General features: G+C 50.3%; 1 protein-coding gene across 1 annotated transcript; it reads left to right on the top strand.

The window, feature by feature from the left end:
- The first annotated feature begins 6,100 nt into the window (after positions 1–6,100).
- On the top strand, positions 6,101–9,296 carry TPBGL (trophoblast glycoprotein like). Its single transcript, XM_058687748.1, has one exon. It carries the CDS (start codon positions 6,542–6,544, stop codon positions 7,715–7,717), a length of 1,176 nt encoding a protein of 391 aa, XP_058543731.1. The 5' UTR covers positions 6,101–6,541; the 3' UTR covers positions 7,718–9,296.
- The last annotated feature ends 8,578 nt before the right edge of the window (positions 9,297–17,874 follow it).

Genomic DNA, 17,874 nt, shown 5'->3' with positions numbered 1-17,874 from the left:
GGTCACGATCTCGCGGTCCGTGAGTTCGAGCCCCGCGTCGGGCTCTGGGCTGATGGCTCAGAGCCTGGAGCCTGTTTCCGATTTTGTGTCTCCCTCTCTCTCTGCCCCTCCCCCGTTCATGCTCTGTCTCTCTCTGTCCCCAAAATAAATAAAAAAACGTTGAAAAAAAAAAAATTTTAAATCCTCTGCTTGCATCACATTTGCTGATGTCTCAATAGCCAAAGGAGTTCAACTGGCCAAACTAGTCAGTGTGGGAAGGGACATCACAAAAGTATAGATAGAAATAGGCAGGATTCATTGCAGGGGAACATTAATATAACAACCTTCCACAAGTTCTAAGTGTTTCATTTACCACCATAAGAGTCTTACATTCTGATTCAAACAGACCATGGTTCTATGGCCTTCAAACTCTGTGGTTCTTATAATTCGGTGCTTTGATTCCAAGATCCTATAATTCTAGAAGTAGAAGGCTTAGAGTAGCTGAGGAGGATCATGAGGACCCGAGATAACAAGGAAGCCAAACAAACTAAGGTCACTCCTAGATCTAAGCAAGAACCCATTTGCCTCTCCCATTCCCATTCCTCAGCCCCCAACTTCCTGCATATGGCAAGGCAGTGGCATGAGCACCAAACTGGGAATCAGAAAACCTATAAAATAGGCTTGTTGCATTATTAATTTGGGGTGGCCCCCAAGCATCACTCTTACAACCAACAGAGGTATCAATTCCTATTTTTCGAATGACACAGAACAGTGGTGAAGCCAGGAGAACTGGCCTCACTAACTTCCATTATCAGGAGCCTGAACCTGGTGCAGCTTAGAGAGTTTAGCTCTCACCTCTTCAAAGCGCATCTATAGCTGAAGAGACCTTGAGCTTTAAGGAAATCAAGATTTAAATAGGCTACTGCCCTTGACCTGTCCCAACCTCTACCTGCAAAACATAAGAAGAAAAGGGGAGGAAAGGAAATGGGAAGGGAGGGGAGGAGAGGAGAAGAAAACCCCCAACCCTGCTCCTTCCCCTTCCCCCTACCAACTCCTGTCCCTGACTCAACTGAGTGTGTATACTGGAACCCTGGCTGGCCTTGAGCCTAAGTCTGCTCTGCCTTTCAGCTTCCCCAGGAAGAAGAGTGTGGAGGCAAAAAGTAGTTCCGTGAGAGGAGACCTAGATCAGGGCAGTAACTCATGAAAACTTTACAGCTAGAGGGACCAGCAGCAACTCACCGGCTGAACCACCTTGTAGCACAGTGAAGGGATGAGAAGCCCAGAGAGGGACATGAACCTGCTCACAGTCACACAGCCAGCCACTAGTAGACCAAGACCAAAAGCAAAATGGGGTCACTTTCCTTCTCTAAACTTCAGGTTTCAATTCTAACCTGGGGGTAACAAACCCAGACTGGGACACCACTTAAAAACTGTAAAGCACAGTGCAAGGCTAATAAAGAATCAGGTTTTCCCCAATGGCCTGGGAGTCTGGGTGGGGGAGGGTGGGTTGAGGTGGAGGCAGGAACACTTACGACTTTGAGAGGACTCATCCAGCTCATTTATTCTAGCCTTTCCCCAGAGGCCCAGGCTGCAGAGTGGAGGAGGAGGGTATTAAATATCAGAGAGTTATTTAAAAGCCAGTTGCTGGCCCCTCAAAAGCAGAGCGTGGCCTCTGCTGACTCAATGGAGAAAATGAATCTTGGGCCTATGGATTTTCCTGTGTCTCATAGTCAGTGGGGGGTCAGGGGGGAGGGGAGTGAAAAATGGGAACAGCAAAGCCTGAAGTGGAGTTTTCCCCTCCCTGCCAGTGCAGAAGCTACAGTAGAGGAGAGAACCTGGGGCCTCCCCCACTACCTAATGACTGAGCTTCGTCATGTCAGCCCTGCCCAGCTGCTCCTCCACTTGCCTCAGAGGAAGGGGGGAACAGACGAAAAGGGAGTCTGCCAAGATAAAGGGGCCCTAGATATCACAGGCTGCTACAGACTTAGGAAGACCGTCCTCCCCCACCAGACTATGCTACAGCACTATATAGTTGGGATGGAGCCAAGTTCAAGGTCACACACCAGCACTATATAGTTGGGATGGGGCCAAGTTCAAGGTCACACATCAAGGTGGGCTCACCAACTTGGGCAAATCACAGTATTACCTTCCCTTCCATGACCCGCATCCTTAAAAGGTCAAGGGGCACAGCACTGAAAGCCCTCCAAGATCATCCTGTCTACACACACACATTTTTTGCAGACAGGGAAACTGAGATCTGGGAAGGCAGACTTGCCTAAAGACTTCTGGAACACTGAGACACCTCTGATGGACAAATGGAGCTGGAGGCAGGTGGGGAAGGGACTACCTGGTGGGTGACCTCAGGGAAATTGCCAAACCTCTGCAGGCTCCCTGCCAAGGCTCAGTGGACCTTACAGAGGGCAAGGCCTTTGGAGAGGAGAGTGCCTTGGAAGGCTCAGAGAGGGGCTCTGGAGCCTAGTGTGGTAATAAATTCAAGAACTAGGTCCAGTGAAGCTGACATGGGGGGATTCTCAACCTGCAAAGGGCAGTCACTCTGCTTGGGTGGGGCTGGGATGACTCATTTGCTGAGTCCTAAGGAAACCCTGAACGCTTGAACTATTTGCCCACAGGGTCCCGTGGGACCTAACCTAGTCACACTCTACAGAGAGAGAGCCTAGGATTGGGAGGGCTGCAGCATAGAAGATGAGCAGGAAACCCGAGCTACTGTCAGGCTTGGGTCAGCTGTGCAACCTTGGGGAAAGCACTTCACCTTTCTGGGAGGCTGTGTGAAGTGTAGATGGGGGCTCCTCATCTTGCCTGTCTCAGGATCAGCAAGAGATTTTTGAATCATTATTTCACCCATTGGTCCCTTCTCCATGCTGAGCTCTGAGATGACACCACAGGAGACCAGACCAGTCCTGAGCTCATTTGCTGACAGTTAGGGGGCTCAGAGGAGCATCAGCCCTCTGACTGCTAAGTGAAATTCAAAGGAGAGAAAAGGAAGCCATGAAGGCTTCCTGCAGGGGACAGAACCCAAGGTGAGCTCTGACTGGGCTGTGCTGAAGGAATAGAGTCAAGGGGAGAGAGCACCCCAAGTGGGGAAAAATGTGAGCTAAGATAATTCCACCGGATGCATCAGGGAATGAATACAGCCCCAGACACAATTGGACTTACATTTATTGAACACCTACTGCGTGCTGAATGCATGACAACATGGAGAGAGAAGTTCCTCCAGAGAAGAGAGACCCCAAAATAGCTCACAGACTTGGTTCCAGGGGAACTTGAACAGAAAAGGGGAACACCTGCATAAAGAGGAGAGGGGAGGAGAAGAGGAGGTTGGGTAGGGACATTCACAGAGACCGCAAGTAGAGATTCATTCCTTTTACCACCTATCGTGAATTTGCTATGCTGGGGGCAGAAGGAAGACTAAACAGGGCAAAATGACGCGGGAGCTAATTAGTCCCAGAAAAGGACAATGCCATGTCCTGTCACAGAGGGGACAAGGTCCCCCCCCCCCCCCGGGGCCCTGGTTGATAAGGCTTTTCTTGTTGCAAATCACTTTCCATTCACATTGTCACAATAGCTCTGAGAAGACTAAGAAGGATAGGAATTCAGAAGCCCATCTACTTTCCAGAAGTTGACAGAGGTGGAGAGAGGTCCAAGGTCACACCATACCCATCCTGGTGTCTGTAGCCGGCTTCAGTTTCCTGGGGGCAGGATGAGATTCCCTGTTGCACTGGCCCCGCTAAGATGCGGCCAATACCTTGGACAAAGGCCTGGGCAAGGAGCCTAGGGCCAGGTCCTAGGCTAAGCCCAGACAGCCACTGGCTTTGAGGCAAGTCCCTGGCCCTCTGGCCTCAGACTCCCCACTTATAAAACATGGTCATTGCTTTATTCTCTGGTACCTGATGTTTCTAGGTTCTCTCTGGGCCTCCATCTTCAATTGAGATGTCTAGCTCCCCCTTTCCCCCCTAAGGCTGCCTGCTGTCCTACAGCCCTTTCTCAAGGAGTCCATCAGCACACCAGGAACCAGCCACCATGGGGTCCTAGAGAGGGGGCTCTGGCCTTGGCAGTTGGGTTGTAATTCCTCAGAGGCTGGAGGCAGAAAGGGTTCTATGCAGTGGGACAGGGAAGCAGAGACCTTTCCATCCATCCATCCATCCACCCACCTACATTTACTGCACACTCACTGGTGCTAGTTCCTGTCCTGGAAACACAATAGGAAGAAGAGCCAATGCCTCTCACTAGGGAGATGTCAGAGCTAGGGCTTAGCGTTGATACGGGCCAGGAGTGGTGGGAGTGCAGTAGCTGAGGGCACAGCCCCAATGGCTGTTTGAGCACCTGTGCCCATATAAGAAAAGACATCTCAGCCTGTTACTTATACAGACCAAGGGAATGGTGGAGGGCAGGAATGGGCTCAGGGTGTGTTGTCCAATCTCTGGATGCATGTGCTTGCATGCATGGGTCTGTAAGCTTGCCCCTCAGAGTATGTACCCAGGAACCTACATAACAGAAAAATGAATATTCAAGTGTGTATGTGCTTATGAATGTATGGACACATACCAGGATGTACTCAAATCTATGTTAACATGTATGTATGTTACATGTATGAATGAGCTTGCATGTACTTGCATGAGTTTTATCTGAGCCTGCCTGCAACCATGTGCAAGCTTGTGCACACCTTCCTATACATGTGTATGCACACTCAAGTAAGCATGAGTCTGTATTTCCTCACATGTGGCTGTACCTTGGGCTGTTCATGTGTCAAACTTGCTTCTACATGTACAAGTACACATGCGTGTACATCTTATAGACATGTTCAATCCTGCACATGCAACTTCTTGTTCTCATCTGCTAAAAGCTGGGAGTGATTATGGGAATGGGGAGAGAGATAGAAGGCGGAGGGGAGCTCCCACCCCCCACGCCAGCATCAACAGACCTGGTCCTTGATGTTGTTGGTCTTTGCCTGGGACCCGGCCACCGCAGGGTCTGCCTCTTCTCCTTAAGTGGTATTGATCTGTTGGCCAATCTGTTAAATATAACCTCAGGGAAGAAGTCAATCCAACAACTGTCCCTAATTCAGGAGAAAGACTGATTCCTATGGGGGGGAGGGTGGAGCCTCCATCCCAACCAGCTCTGCTGATACCAGAATGGCCTGTGGATCAAGTGTCAGCCTCTCCAGCCTGAATAATTCATGTCAAGGCAAGGAATGCTCCCTTCTTGGGAGCCTATCTCTTTAAATCAGGTCTGGAGCTTCCCAATTCTGAAAAAAATAAAAAAATTAAAAAAATCCAGAACAAAACAAACCTATAAGCAGCTCAGCCATGGCCCCCTCTGAGAACCCCACTCCCTCCCAATGCTTCAAAATCTACTCCAGTTCTCCAAATCTCTGGAACTCCAAACCCTCTCACCCATTCACCATTTACAGGTGGGATACCCTGGAGGGGAGGAGGGGCAGTCAGTGGTATCTAACAATCCCAGGCTCCTGAGACCCAGCAGAACAATCAAACGGGGTGCCCAAGTACTGGGAGGGGACAGCAAAGAGCTGAATCACCACACCCATCAGGTCCTAGGGCCTAGGAGAGTGCTTGGGGGTGGAGTCCAGCCTGGTGGAGGAAACCAGATGTAAGAACTCCCTGCAGAGCAGCCAGTGAGTTGGGGTGGTGGGGGGAAAGAAAGGAGGAGGGGGTGTCGCTGACTCCCCTGGGTGAAGGTAGGATGGGGTTGAGAAAACGTTGGTCCCACAGGACCTGCTAGAGTGGTGACCCAGCCAGGCCTAATGTAACTGGGTTTGCTGAGGGGGGAACCAAGGCTGGGGATTTTCCAGTCTCTCCTAGCACAGACCTCTCCTTGGCCACACAGATCAGGAAGAGGCTGAAAGATGAGTAACTTTCTCAGCCCACCCCTCACCCCTGCCTGTGTTTGAAGGGGGAACTCTAAGGTCCTCCCCGCAAATTCTCGCACTGTGGTGCTGACCCACCTGCCAGCTCTCCCCCGCCCGGCCCCGCCCCACACGTGCCTTAGAGGGAGGAGGAAGGAACCAGCTTCAACCTGGGGGGATGGGGGGAGATGAGGGGGAAGCAAGTCAGAGGCTCGGAGAGCCAAACTTCTCAGCAGCCCCGGAGCTGGAGAGTGGGGGAGAGAAAGCGCAGCAGCGGAAAGCTCTGATTCTCCGGAGCCTCCCACCCCTCCTCTGGGCGAGGAGGGCGCGGAGGCTCCTCTGGGGGAGGAGGAGGAGGCCGGGAGGCGGGGAGGGGGGAGACAAACCGACAAACCCTGCCCACTCGGCTCCAAGCCCGGAACGGCCGCGGAAGTCGGAGGCCGGCGCGCAGGGCGAGGAGGGCACCGGGGGCGGGGGGCTCCGCTCCCCGCCTGACCCCTCTCGCCCCAGACAGGAAAGTGAAGGCTCCTCGGACTTTAGAGCCAGCGGACGGACCGACCGCGACCGCCAGCCGCTCCGGGTCAAGGACTTGCCCCGGCCGCCCCCCTCCCCGCCCCCCCAGGCGCTCCGAACTCACTGGTGAGCGCGGCGGCCAGGGCGCTGGATGCGGGGGCAGCTGCGATGGCCCCGCGCTCGGGACAGCCGGAGCAAAGGGGGCCGCTCCTGCCGGGGCTGCTGCTGGTGGCGGCGGCGCTGAGCCGGCCCGCCGCGCCCTGTCCCTTCCAGTGCTACTGCTTCGGCGGCCCCAAGCTGCTGTTGCGCTGCGCGTCGGGCGCCGAGCTCCGGCAGCCCCCGCGGGACGTGCCGCCCGACGCGCGCAACCTCACCATCGTGGGCGCCAACCTGACCGTGCTTCGCGCGGCCGCCTTCGCCGGCGGGGACGCTGACGGGGAGGAGGAGGAGGCGGCAGCGGGCGGCGTGCGCCTGCCGCTCCTCAGCGCGCTGCGCCTCACGCACAACAACATCGAGGTGGTGGAGGACGGCGCCTTCGACGGGCTGCCCAGCCTGACGGCGCTCGACCTGAGCAACAACCCTCTGCGCGCGCTGGGCGGCGGCGCCTTCCGCGGACTGCCCGCGCTGCGTTCCCTGCAGCTCAACCACGCGCTGGCGCGGGGCGGCCCCACGCTGCTGGCCGCGCTGGATACCGCGCTCGCCCCGCTGGACGAGCTGCGCCTGGTGGGCCTGGCGGGCAACGCGCTCAGCCGCCTGCCGCCCGCAGCTCTGAGCCGGCCGCGCCTGGAGCAGCTGGACGCGCGCCTCAACGCGTTGACCGGCCTGGGCCCCGACGAGCTGCGCGCGCTCGAGCGCGATGGCGGCCTCCCCGCGCCGCGCCTGCTGCTCGCCGACAACCCCCTGAGCTGCGGCTGTGCCGCGCGCCCCCTGCTGGCCTGGCTGCGCAACTCCACTGAGCGCGTACCCGACGCGCGGCGCCTGCGCTGCGCCGCCCCGCGGGCGCTACAGGACCGGCCTTTCCTGGACCTGGACGAGGCTCGGCTGCGCTGTGCCGACGGCGATGCATACGGTCGCGGGGAAGAAGTGGAACTCGCCGGCCCGGAGCTGGAAGCCTCCTACGTCTTCTTCGGGCTGGTGCTGGCGCTCATCGGCCTCATCTTCCTCATGGTGCTCTACCTAAACCGCCGCGGCATCCAGCGCTGGATGCGCAACTTGCGCGAGGCCTGCCGGGACCAGATGGAGGGCTACCACTACCGCTATGAGCAGGACGCTGACCCTCGCCGCGCGCCCGCTCCGGCTGCCCCCGCTGGCTCCCGTGCCACTTCCCCGGGCTCGGGCCTCTGAGTGTCACCCCTTGGGGGTTGATGGCTGTTCCTGCCAGCTTATGACTTTACTGGGGCTGTCTGGCTTGAAGCCATGGGTATGAGACACCCGCGAGTTGGGGGCTTCGAGACTTGCCCCTTCCCGGCCTGAGACCTTTGGATTATGGCATCCCCCCGACCCAGAGACCCCAAGCTGTACCCCCTCTCCCCAGCCTCTGAGAGCTCTCACCATCAAAGATCGAGAGACACCCCCTTCTGATTTCAGAAACCCTACTTGCCCATCCCAGGCTCTGACACATCCCTCCTAAACCACCAAAAGCACCTTCCCTTTTCAAGACTCTTCAGGAAACTTTGTCCTTCAATCCGAAAGCCCTGAGACTGCCTCCACCACCCTGTACTTTGAGGCCTGCCCTCTCACTGGGAAACCATCCTAGACATTACTGACTCCCATCTCCAGCTTGGAGACCTCAACTTCCTTCCCAGGGCTCAGGGACCCTTACATCCCATTCTGGTCTCAGAAGCAGAGCACCCCCACCTGAAGGTTTTTGTGGACTTCGAACCTTTTTTCTCATCCTGGAGCTCTGAGCCCTCCATCCTGCAAACACCCACATCCCCAGACTCTGAGGGTTAGGCACCCTCCCCCAATAAGGGGATGTATTTCATACTGCCCACCACCGCAGCTCTGGCTCAGGCTGTTCCCTTCCTTGGCCCAGGCTTGGGGCTCAGCTCCAACTGTCTCCCATCCCCGGGACAGTCGTACCCCATTATAGCCTTAGTATGGAACCGATCCTCAGCCTTTCTCACCGGGGCTCTCTGATCCCCTAATACTCAGTGCTTGTCCCTAATCTCCAGACTCTCAGCTCTTCACCCGGATCTGAGTTTAATCTTCCTGCCCAAGTTTTAGGCTATCTATCTCCTCCTACACCCATCACTTGCATTCACTATCCACCTCTGCCATTCACTGGGTCAGGGTCCAGTGAGGAATCCATTCCTGGGATGTGCCCACCCTCTTTCCTCCTAGGATGAGCTCTCCAGCCCTGCAAGGCAGGTGCAGGTGCCAAGCGTCCTCCAACCATACTGGCCCCAACCAGATGCCCATGAGGAAGGAGAGACTCCTGGGGGTTCAAAGTAGTTGGCTGGGCCTCAGAGCTAGGGTCACCTGTACATTGTGGCCTCAGAGAGAGGTAGGGGAGGGGCTCTGAAGGGCTGGGAGCTGCTCTCCACACACCCTTTCCCACCCATGTGACTCTTTTCTCCCTGGGTTTCCTTGCTGTCATGCCCCCCTCCCCCATGCCTTTTGGAAGAGGTGAGGGGCCTCATTTCTTGTCTCAGGCACAAGCCATCCTGTTTAGGGTCAGAGCCTCAGTGCCCTGCCTTCTGCATGATCCCAAAGCACAACTGGTGAGTGGGGAGGGGGCTGCCTCTCCCTGACTCCCATCCCCTAGGTCAGGCAGAATGGCTGGCCTGTGCTGCCTCTACACACAGGAAGGCTCTCCTCCTTCAACGTATTGGCTGAGGCCTGCCTTCCCACCCCCACCCAGGACATCTGGATCTCCCTTGGGCAGTTTTCTATAAAGTCTGCAATAATCTCGGATACTCTACTCTTGTAAGTGGTGCCATGTCATTCCTGCTGACCTTGGGGCATTGAAGGAGGTGGGAGGGGACACTTGGGAGGGCGTTTTGGACCTCCCTGAAGTGAGGCAGTGACCTTTGGTGTCTCCGCCTGGCGTATGGGGGAAGAGATAGGCTCTGACTGCATGTAGCAGGCATGGAGGGACTTCCCACTGTGATTGCATTGCCCTCCAAGCCAGCCTGCCTTTTATCCTCTGAGAGGGGGTTATCCACAGCCCACGTGGGATCCTACACTTCCTCTACATCCTCTTAACCCTGTCATTCTTCCTCATCACTGCGGTGAGGGTGGCGGCTGTGGGGGAGATGCAGTTGGACTGACAAACGCTAGCATCAGATGAGGCTCTCGGGGAGGAAATCCAGCTACAGAGAATCAGAGGCAGTTAATTCAGGCGGGAACAGAGGGATCATGATTTGCCACTTTGATATCATCCCCTCTGATGAGTTACCTGACATTCCCTTATGACCTGTGCCATGCTATGCTGTCCTGGCTAGAAGGCTAAGACCTGCACCTTGGGTATGCAATAGGAAAAGCAGCCTAGAGGTGGAGAGGGGTGGGTGTGGATAAAATGACCCCTCGAGATAATGTGGAGCAAAAGGACAGGTGGGTTCTGGGCCAGTAGGGCCAGGGTAAGCGGCGTATCTCCTGCCCTAAGGTCCCCAGACTGGATTATTTTGCATTCATGGTCTTGGCGCCCTAGAACCACATGGCAGAAGGCTAGAATTCTGGCATTTTAGAATCTTAGGGCCACATAATTTTAGAATTTGTGCCTTCTAGACGCTGAAAAGGACCTCAGAGGTAAAGTGGGAAGCCACCTAGATCATCCCAATAAGGAGCACCCTCTTTCGATGAGGAGCTCACTCCCTCCTCTCCTGGGAGCATCGCTCTCATTGCCAGAGGTGTCTGCCTGGGACTCCCTGACAGTGGCAGCTCTGCCCCAGGGCCAGGCGTGTAGGTCACCCACGATAGCTCTTCTCAGAATTGGAAATGGTGCCATGAGTCTCCTTATCTGTTCCCAGCAAATTCCCTACCCCTTCTCCCAGTCATTCCTCATGAGAGGGGGTCAGATTCTCTTGAAACGTTCCCATCTGTGAATGACCCTCAAAGGGTGCCCTGCCAGTCCCCCAGGACAAAACAGTAATGATCTCTCTAACACAGGTTAGAGAACTGTGTCTCTAACAGGTCACCTCCCGAGTTCCAAAGATATGCCCTCGTAAGGTAACATAAGACTGCAGTGAGTCCTGGCGAATAAAGCATGCTGTTAGCTGTGGGTTCATTGTCAGCAAAAATCTTTGAGGGTTTTATATGAGAGCTGCTGTTAAGCTAAGTACCAAATCAATAGTTGTCAAAAATCAACTAATTGAGTGCCTAATGTATGCCAGTTCGTATTTAACCTCAGTGCCATTCACTGATTCCCGTTAAATGTCATTTCTGGGCTGCCATCCTTCTTGCAGCCTGTCAGTGGCCTTTGGCCGTATGGGACTATCAGCAGGTCCCCAGGGCCCCTAGCCTTGCCTCCCCCACAAATCCAGCCAGCCATTCAGCCTCTACGGAATACAACTTTGCCAGTTCTAGAGAAGCTAATGACCCAGGGAGAATCCTATTTAATCATGATCTAGGGAAAAGAAGTCCCAGGAAACAGAGCTTGGAGTAGGGGCCCCTGGCCCTGCCTTGAGAGGCTTCTACTTAGAGGAAGTCACATTTGAGCAGGGTTTTGAAAGAGGAGTAGGATTTTGAAGAACGGAGAAAACTCAGAAGTATCAGCTGGGCAAAGAACTGGAGGCAGGAAGAGCTTGTTAGTCTGAGAATTAGAGAATACCATTAATGGCTGGGGTTAGGTAGGTGGGTGTGTGTACATAAGTCAGATCTGCATTCCTCACATTCTTCACTGGGAGGCTCTGGAGGGATCTCTTCCCTTAGAGGATATGGGAAGCAGGATCACTGCACGGTGCCTCTTCCTTTTTGCTCCCTTCTGCCCATCCTTTTTGTGCCAGACGCTGGGCACTGGAGACAGAGAGAGGAATCAGATCTAAGCCATGCCCATGGGAGCCCAGATGGGCAAGGAGATAAGGGCTGTGGCTTCCACAGGAACCCAGAAGAGGCCTTGCAGGAAAGGATAAGATGGAGGGGTCTGGCTGGCCCTGACCTGATACCCTGATGCCACCCACCCCTCCGGACGGTCTCAGCAGTGCCGAAGTCTCATCGATCGAATGACCAGCCTTCCGCTCTAATCATAATGCTTCTTATGCTGCTGGAAGTCTGAGGTGGGCAGGGGGGTGCAAGGGCCAAGTGCCAGGGGGAAGAACTCCATCTGGTTTGTCCCCCTAAAGAGAGAAGAAGGAGAGAAAAGGTGTGTAACAGTCAGAAATGTGATAGACGTGAAACCAGCTATGCTCTTTGAGAAACATGTCAGACACCCCAGGGTTTGTGGCCCTGTAAAAGCTGAAATTTCCTCTCAGAAGCAAAGGGAAGCAGTGGCCTATCTCCTTGAGAAGACTTTTACTTCTGCAGCCCCTTTCCTACCCATGCCCTTCGGGTCTGCTGTGGGAACTAGGAAGGGCCTGGCTAGAGTCCAGAGGTCTGGGTTTCCATCTGAGCTTAGCATTATTTGCCACACCATTTGGTCCTCCGTTACAAATACTAGTTGAGACCCTACTGTGTGCCGGGTGCCGGAGATACAACAGTGAACATGGCAGAGCTGGCTCCTGCCTTCCTGGCCCAGTCCAACATTGACCTTGGACACCCCGTGCCCCTCTCTGGTTCCAGGTTCTCTTTGTCCAGGCTGGGACTGGACTTGTGACCTCCAGAGGTCTTGCCTGTTCTCACTGAAGTTCATCTCCTTCATTAAGTCTCTGCCTGGCAGACTCACGGCCCTAATTTATGGACATGGCCTTTGCCGGACTGGGAGAAGTGATGGGGCAGTTAATATTTCTGTGGTAATGTGCTTGGTGGCCTTTGGAGTCCCCTCCTCCATCCCCTCCCTCACCATCCCCACCCCCTCCTTCAGCACCGTCCCAGGCCAATTCACCTAGGGCCGGCTGGTCCCATGCGACCACTTCAACTAACCCTTCATTGTATTGATGGGGAAATTGAGGCCCAGAGAGTGTAGGGGGCCAGCCAGGTCACCCCAAGTGTCAGAATCAAAGCAGATCCAGAACCCAAGATACCTCTGGGGCCATCCCTGCCCTACTCTAGGTTTGAGTATCTGGCAGGGCTGTCTCGTCTCCTCACTCTCTATCTCCATCCCTCTGGTCATTCTTCTTAAAGCCAGACCCAAGCCTGTGGTAGCCTAGAGATGGGGTGGGGGGAGGGGAGGGCAGTGGGGAGGGGAAGCCAACAACAAAGGGTTTGGAGGACTTTGCAGCCTCCCATCAGCAGCTTCCAGCAGGCCTTGGAAACCTCTTGCAGGCAGAAACCCTGCTAGGGAGTATCTCTATCCTTCCCTGAGAGAAATGAAGGGTTTGCTCTGGAACCCCAAGCTCTGTGGTCCCCACGTGTAAAACTCATTCTTCCTGAACCTCAGCACCTGCTGAGATGGACCAGATCCTGCTCCTGTCCTCAATAAAGACTGGGTCACTGTGATAATGGAAGCACATGGGGCCCCTAAATAAGGTGACCAACCAAACCAGAAAACTTTGGAGAGTGAAAGAGGCCACTGTTAATAGTTATATTGGGACAAGAATAATGTAGGACTGTTCCAGGCTGGTGGGCCTTGGACTCCAGTGACTTTTAACAAGACGTGAAGGGGAAAAGAAAAAGTCCTAGACTGCTAGACTAGCTAGTCTACCAACACTAGATAACTAATACACTCTCCGTCCTTGACCTTATCCTCCAGCCTTCTTGAACGTCTATTCTCCAGCTACACCAAACCACTTAGATTTTAGTAACTAAAATCTAAGCCCGGTGATTCCAGACCCCGTACCTTGGCTCACCTGGTACCCTCTGCCTGAAATGCTTTCCCTATGCAGAAAGCATCAGGACATCTCTAGTCCCCTCTGCTGTCCTCCCCTCACCTCTTCTTCCCATCACTACACCCGCTAGAACTTTATTTGTATAGATTGGTTTTCTGGCCCATTGTCCACACCGGACCAGAAGTTCCCCTCAGGGGTCGGGTCCAGTTCCCTTTTGGGTTCCCAATCCTGGAGGACAGAGATTTGTGAGCACTGTCCTTGCCCCACAGAAAGCCAAAGCACCAGGGAAGAAACATCACGCAGGGCTCATGGCCTCCCTCTGCTGCCCATCAGATGCCCACTCCCTTTGACTCCCATAACCTTCCACATCATTGAACTGAGGTTGCCATTATAGAAGATGCCTGTATGGCTAGCTCCTTATTACTGTTTAGTAAAGTGAGAAAACAGAAAGAAAATGCGGCTATAGAATATGCGATCGTGTAAAACATAATTTATCCTTAGCTCCTCAACTTTGGCTTTTTAATACAATTCTAACTTTCTGGCCCTCCATTTGGAATATTTGTCCATCATCCCATCTGGGTTTGACCACTGGCTCAGCCAGCTCAGTCACAGGTCTTGGTTCCTTTACCCAGAGAGCTGCAACGACATCTGTTGGCCAATTTGTGGCAAAGTGGAACGAGTTTTAATTTTTCTTTGCATACATACGCCATCTGCTGGTGAATATAGGAAAGTTCCTTCTTTTCAGTTCCTCACAATCCATTCAAGTATTTTATAAAGTGCCTATTATGCGCTATAAGCACTGTGCTAGGAAGAAACTGGGGGTTGTTCTAGGCACTTTATATATATTAACCCATTTTATTTTATTTTATTTTATTTTAAAATTTTTTAATGTTTATTTATTTTTGAGACAGAGAGAGACAGAGTGTGAATGGGGGAGGGGCAGAGAGAGAGGGAGACACAGAATCGGAAGCAGGCTCCAGGCTCTGAGCCATCAGCCCAGAGCCCGACGCGGGGCTTGAACTCACGGACCGCGAGATCGTGACCTGAGCTGAAGTCGGACGCTTAACTGGCTGAGCCACCCAGACGCCCTTATATTAACCCATTTTAGCCTGATGACAGTCCTGTGAAGTAGTTATTATTATTCCTATTTAGAAATGAATAAAATAAAAAGAAATGAAGAAACTAGACACATAAAATGTGAATGATTTGCTCACACTGCTAATATGGCCACACTGCTAATAAAGGGCCAAATTGGGCTTGGAACCCAGAGCCCATGTGCTTATACCATAAACAAGCAAGACTTATGAGGGAAATAAACAGAGTGATATAAGAGCAATAGGGAAGGATGTCTTTGACTAGGGTAGTCAGGCAGACCCCTCTGAGAAGGTGGCTTACCCTGAAGGATGGGAAGAAATGAGTCTATAGGATCTATCAGTCCAAGCAGAAGAAACAGCAGGTGCAAAGTGCTGAGACTGAATATTCAAATATCGAATGGGAGGCCAGTCCTAGCCAATGTCCATAGCCTCTCCTCACCTGCCTAACTTCTCATCCTTCAAAACTCAGTTGAAGCAATTCCTCCTCTAGGAAGCCTGTCTTATTCTCCATCTTACCCACCCCACCTATACCTGATGACCCCTACTTAGTGCTCTCATGGCATGCTATGACTACATGTCAGCCCCATCTCCAATATCCCTCAACAGCAATTCCAAACCTTTGTTGTCATACCTTATCCTCCTATGAATCTGTGAGCTCCTTCAATGGGTTATATTATTTATCTTTGTGTCTTCAAGGGTCCATCATAAGTTCCAGCAAATGGCACATGCCCAGTAAATATTATTTGCAGTCTGTGATATAAATTGTTTACTTTCTTTTTTGCTTTATTATTATTATTTTTTTTTGCTTTTGCTTTTTTATTGAGATTCAGATTTGCATAAAGTAAAATCCACTCTTTTGGGCTTACAGTTGATTTTGACAATCAAGATACAGAACAGTTCCATCATCCCCCAAGTCCCTCCTGTAGTCTCTTTGTAGTCAGGCCACCCTCAATCCCAGCCCCTGGCAACTAGGGGTCTGTTTTCTATATTCCTAGTTTTGTTTTCTCCAAATGTCATATAAATAGCATCATACATATTTGTTCTTTTAAGTCTGTCTTCTTTCACTTAGCATAATGTATTTTAAGATCCATGTTATAGGTATCGCTAGTTTGTTCATTTTTTTATTGCTGAGTAGTATTCCATTGTGTGGCTGTACAATAGTTCATCCATTCACTCTAACTGAAGAACGTTTGGGTTGTTTCCAGCTTTTGACAATAAAGGCATTATTAACATTCACATGTGGATGTTTGTGAGAACATAACTTTTCCTTTCTTTGAGGAGTAGCGCTGTCAAGTCTTATATAAGTATATTTAAATTTATAAGAAACTGCAGGCTGTTTTCCAAGGTGTCCATACATTTTACCTTCCCAACAGCAGTGTATGAGTGTTCCAGTTCCCCCACATCCTCACCAGCCCGTTTATTGAAAGGACAACAACTGGGTTGCCTTTGAACTTTTTTGGAAAATCAATTGACAGTATATATGCAGATCTATTTCTTGATTCTGGATTCTGTCCCATCAATGTAGATGTTTATTCTTTCACCACTACCACACTGTCTTTATTACCATAGCTTCATGGTAAGTCCTTAGATCAGGTGGTAGATAATTCCAACTTTGTTTTTCCTTTTAAAAATTGCTTGGCTGTTCTAGTTCTTTTAATTCTCCATATACACTTTAGAATCACCTTGTCTATATCTGCAAAAAACAAGCCTGCAGGGATCTTGACTTGGATTTCATTGAATCTGTAGTCAGTTTGGAGAGAATTGGTATCTTAACAGTATTGAAACTTCCAGTCCATGAACGTGGTAAATGTCTTAATTTGTTTAGGTCTTCTTTGATTTCTTTCACCAATATTTTGTGCTTTAGAGATGTGCATCAATATTCTCATATTTTAATGCTCATATTTTAATACTGAAGTATTTCCATTTTGGTGCTGTTGTTAAATGGTGCTATCTTTTTATTTGGCATTTTTTTAAGTTTTTTATTTATTTTGAGAGAGAGCATGAGCAGGGGAGAGGCAGAGAGAGAGAATCCCAAGCAGGTTCTGAGCTATCAGCACAGAGCCCAATGTGAGGCTTCATTTCACAAACTGTGGGATCAGGACCTGAGCTGAAATTGAGAGTCAGAAACTTAATTGACTAAGCCACCCAGGCGCCCCTGGCATTTTCTTTTTAATTTCATTTTCCAATTGATGTTACTATCCAGAAGTACAATTGATTTTTGTATATTGATCATGTATCCTGCAACTTACATAGATTCACTGATTGGTTCTAGCACTTTCTTTGGTAGATTTCTTGGGATTTTCTATGTAAATAATCATGTTGTTTATGAATAGAGAACATTTTATTTATTTCTTTACCGTCAGTGGGCCTTTTATATCTTCTTCTTGCCTCATTTTACTGGCTAAGACCTTCAGTAGGATGTTAAATAGGAGTGATGGGAACAGTCATCCTTGCCTTTTTCCCTATCTTAGAAGAAAATCATTCACCACTACCACACCATTTCACCATTAGATACGGTGTTAGCTGTAGGTTTGCTGTAGATGCCCTTTATCTAGTTAAGACAGTTGTTGTTGTTGTTAATCAGGAATGGATACTGAAGGGGGACCTGGGTGACTCAGTCGGTTGAATGTCCGACTTCAGCTCAGGTCATGATCTCAGGGCTTGTGAGTTCAAGCCCTGCGTCAAGCTCTGTGCTGACAGCTCAGAGCCTGTAGCCTGCTCCAGATTCTGTGTCTCTCTCTCTCTCTCTGCCCCTCTCCCACTCCCTCTTTCTAAAATAAATAAAAACATTTTAAAATTTTGAAAAAGGAATGGATATTGAATTTTGTCAAATGCCATTTGTGCATCTATTGAAGTAATTTAGCAGCATCCCATAAAATTACTTATTTTTGTTTTCATTTTCATTTAATTCACAGATTTTCTAATTTTCTGTGTGGTTTTCTCTTTGATCCATTTACAAGAGTTGCTTAATTTCTAAGTATTTGTAAATTTTCCAGATGCTTTTCTATATTAATTTCTAGTTTAATTGTTATAATCTGAAACATCTTTTTTATTTAAATTCTTTTAAATTTGCCAAGGTTTTTTAGACCCAGAAAATGGTCTTTCTTGGTGAATGTTACATGTGTACTTGAAAATAATGCTCATTTTATTGTTTTGAAATATTTGATTAATATAAAATATCAAATATTAATAAAGGTGAAATATTTGATTAATATCAGTTAAGTTATTGATAGTGTTCAGGTCTTCTACATCCTTAGATATAGTGTTGTGGATTTGTATATTTCTCCTTTCAGTTCTGTCAGATTTTGCTTCATGTATTTCAAAAACACAATTACTAAATGTATATACAATTGGGATTGTTATGTCTTCTTGGTAAGTTGGCATTTTTATTTTTATATTATGTCCCTCTTTATCCTTGATAACATTCCTTATTCTGAAGTCTACCTTGCCTTCTATTAATATAACCACTTCAGCTTTCTTTTTATTATTGTTTGCATGGTTATCTTGTCCATCTTTTTACTTTGAACTTATCTTTGTCTCTATA

This window comes from Neofelis nebulosa, chromosome 10, assembly GCF_028018385.1.
Source record: "Neofelis nebulosa isolate mNeoNeb1 chromosome 10, mNeoNeb1.pri, whole genome shotgun sequence".
Classification (NCBI taxonomy): Eukaryota; Metazoa; Chordata; class Mammalia; order Carnivora; family Felidae; genus Neofelis; species Neofelis nebulosa.
The sequence above is the reverse complement of the archived record's forward strand: the minus strand, read 5'-3'. Positions and strand labels throughout refer to the sequence as shown.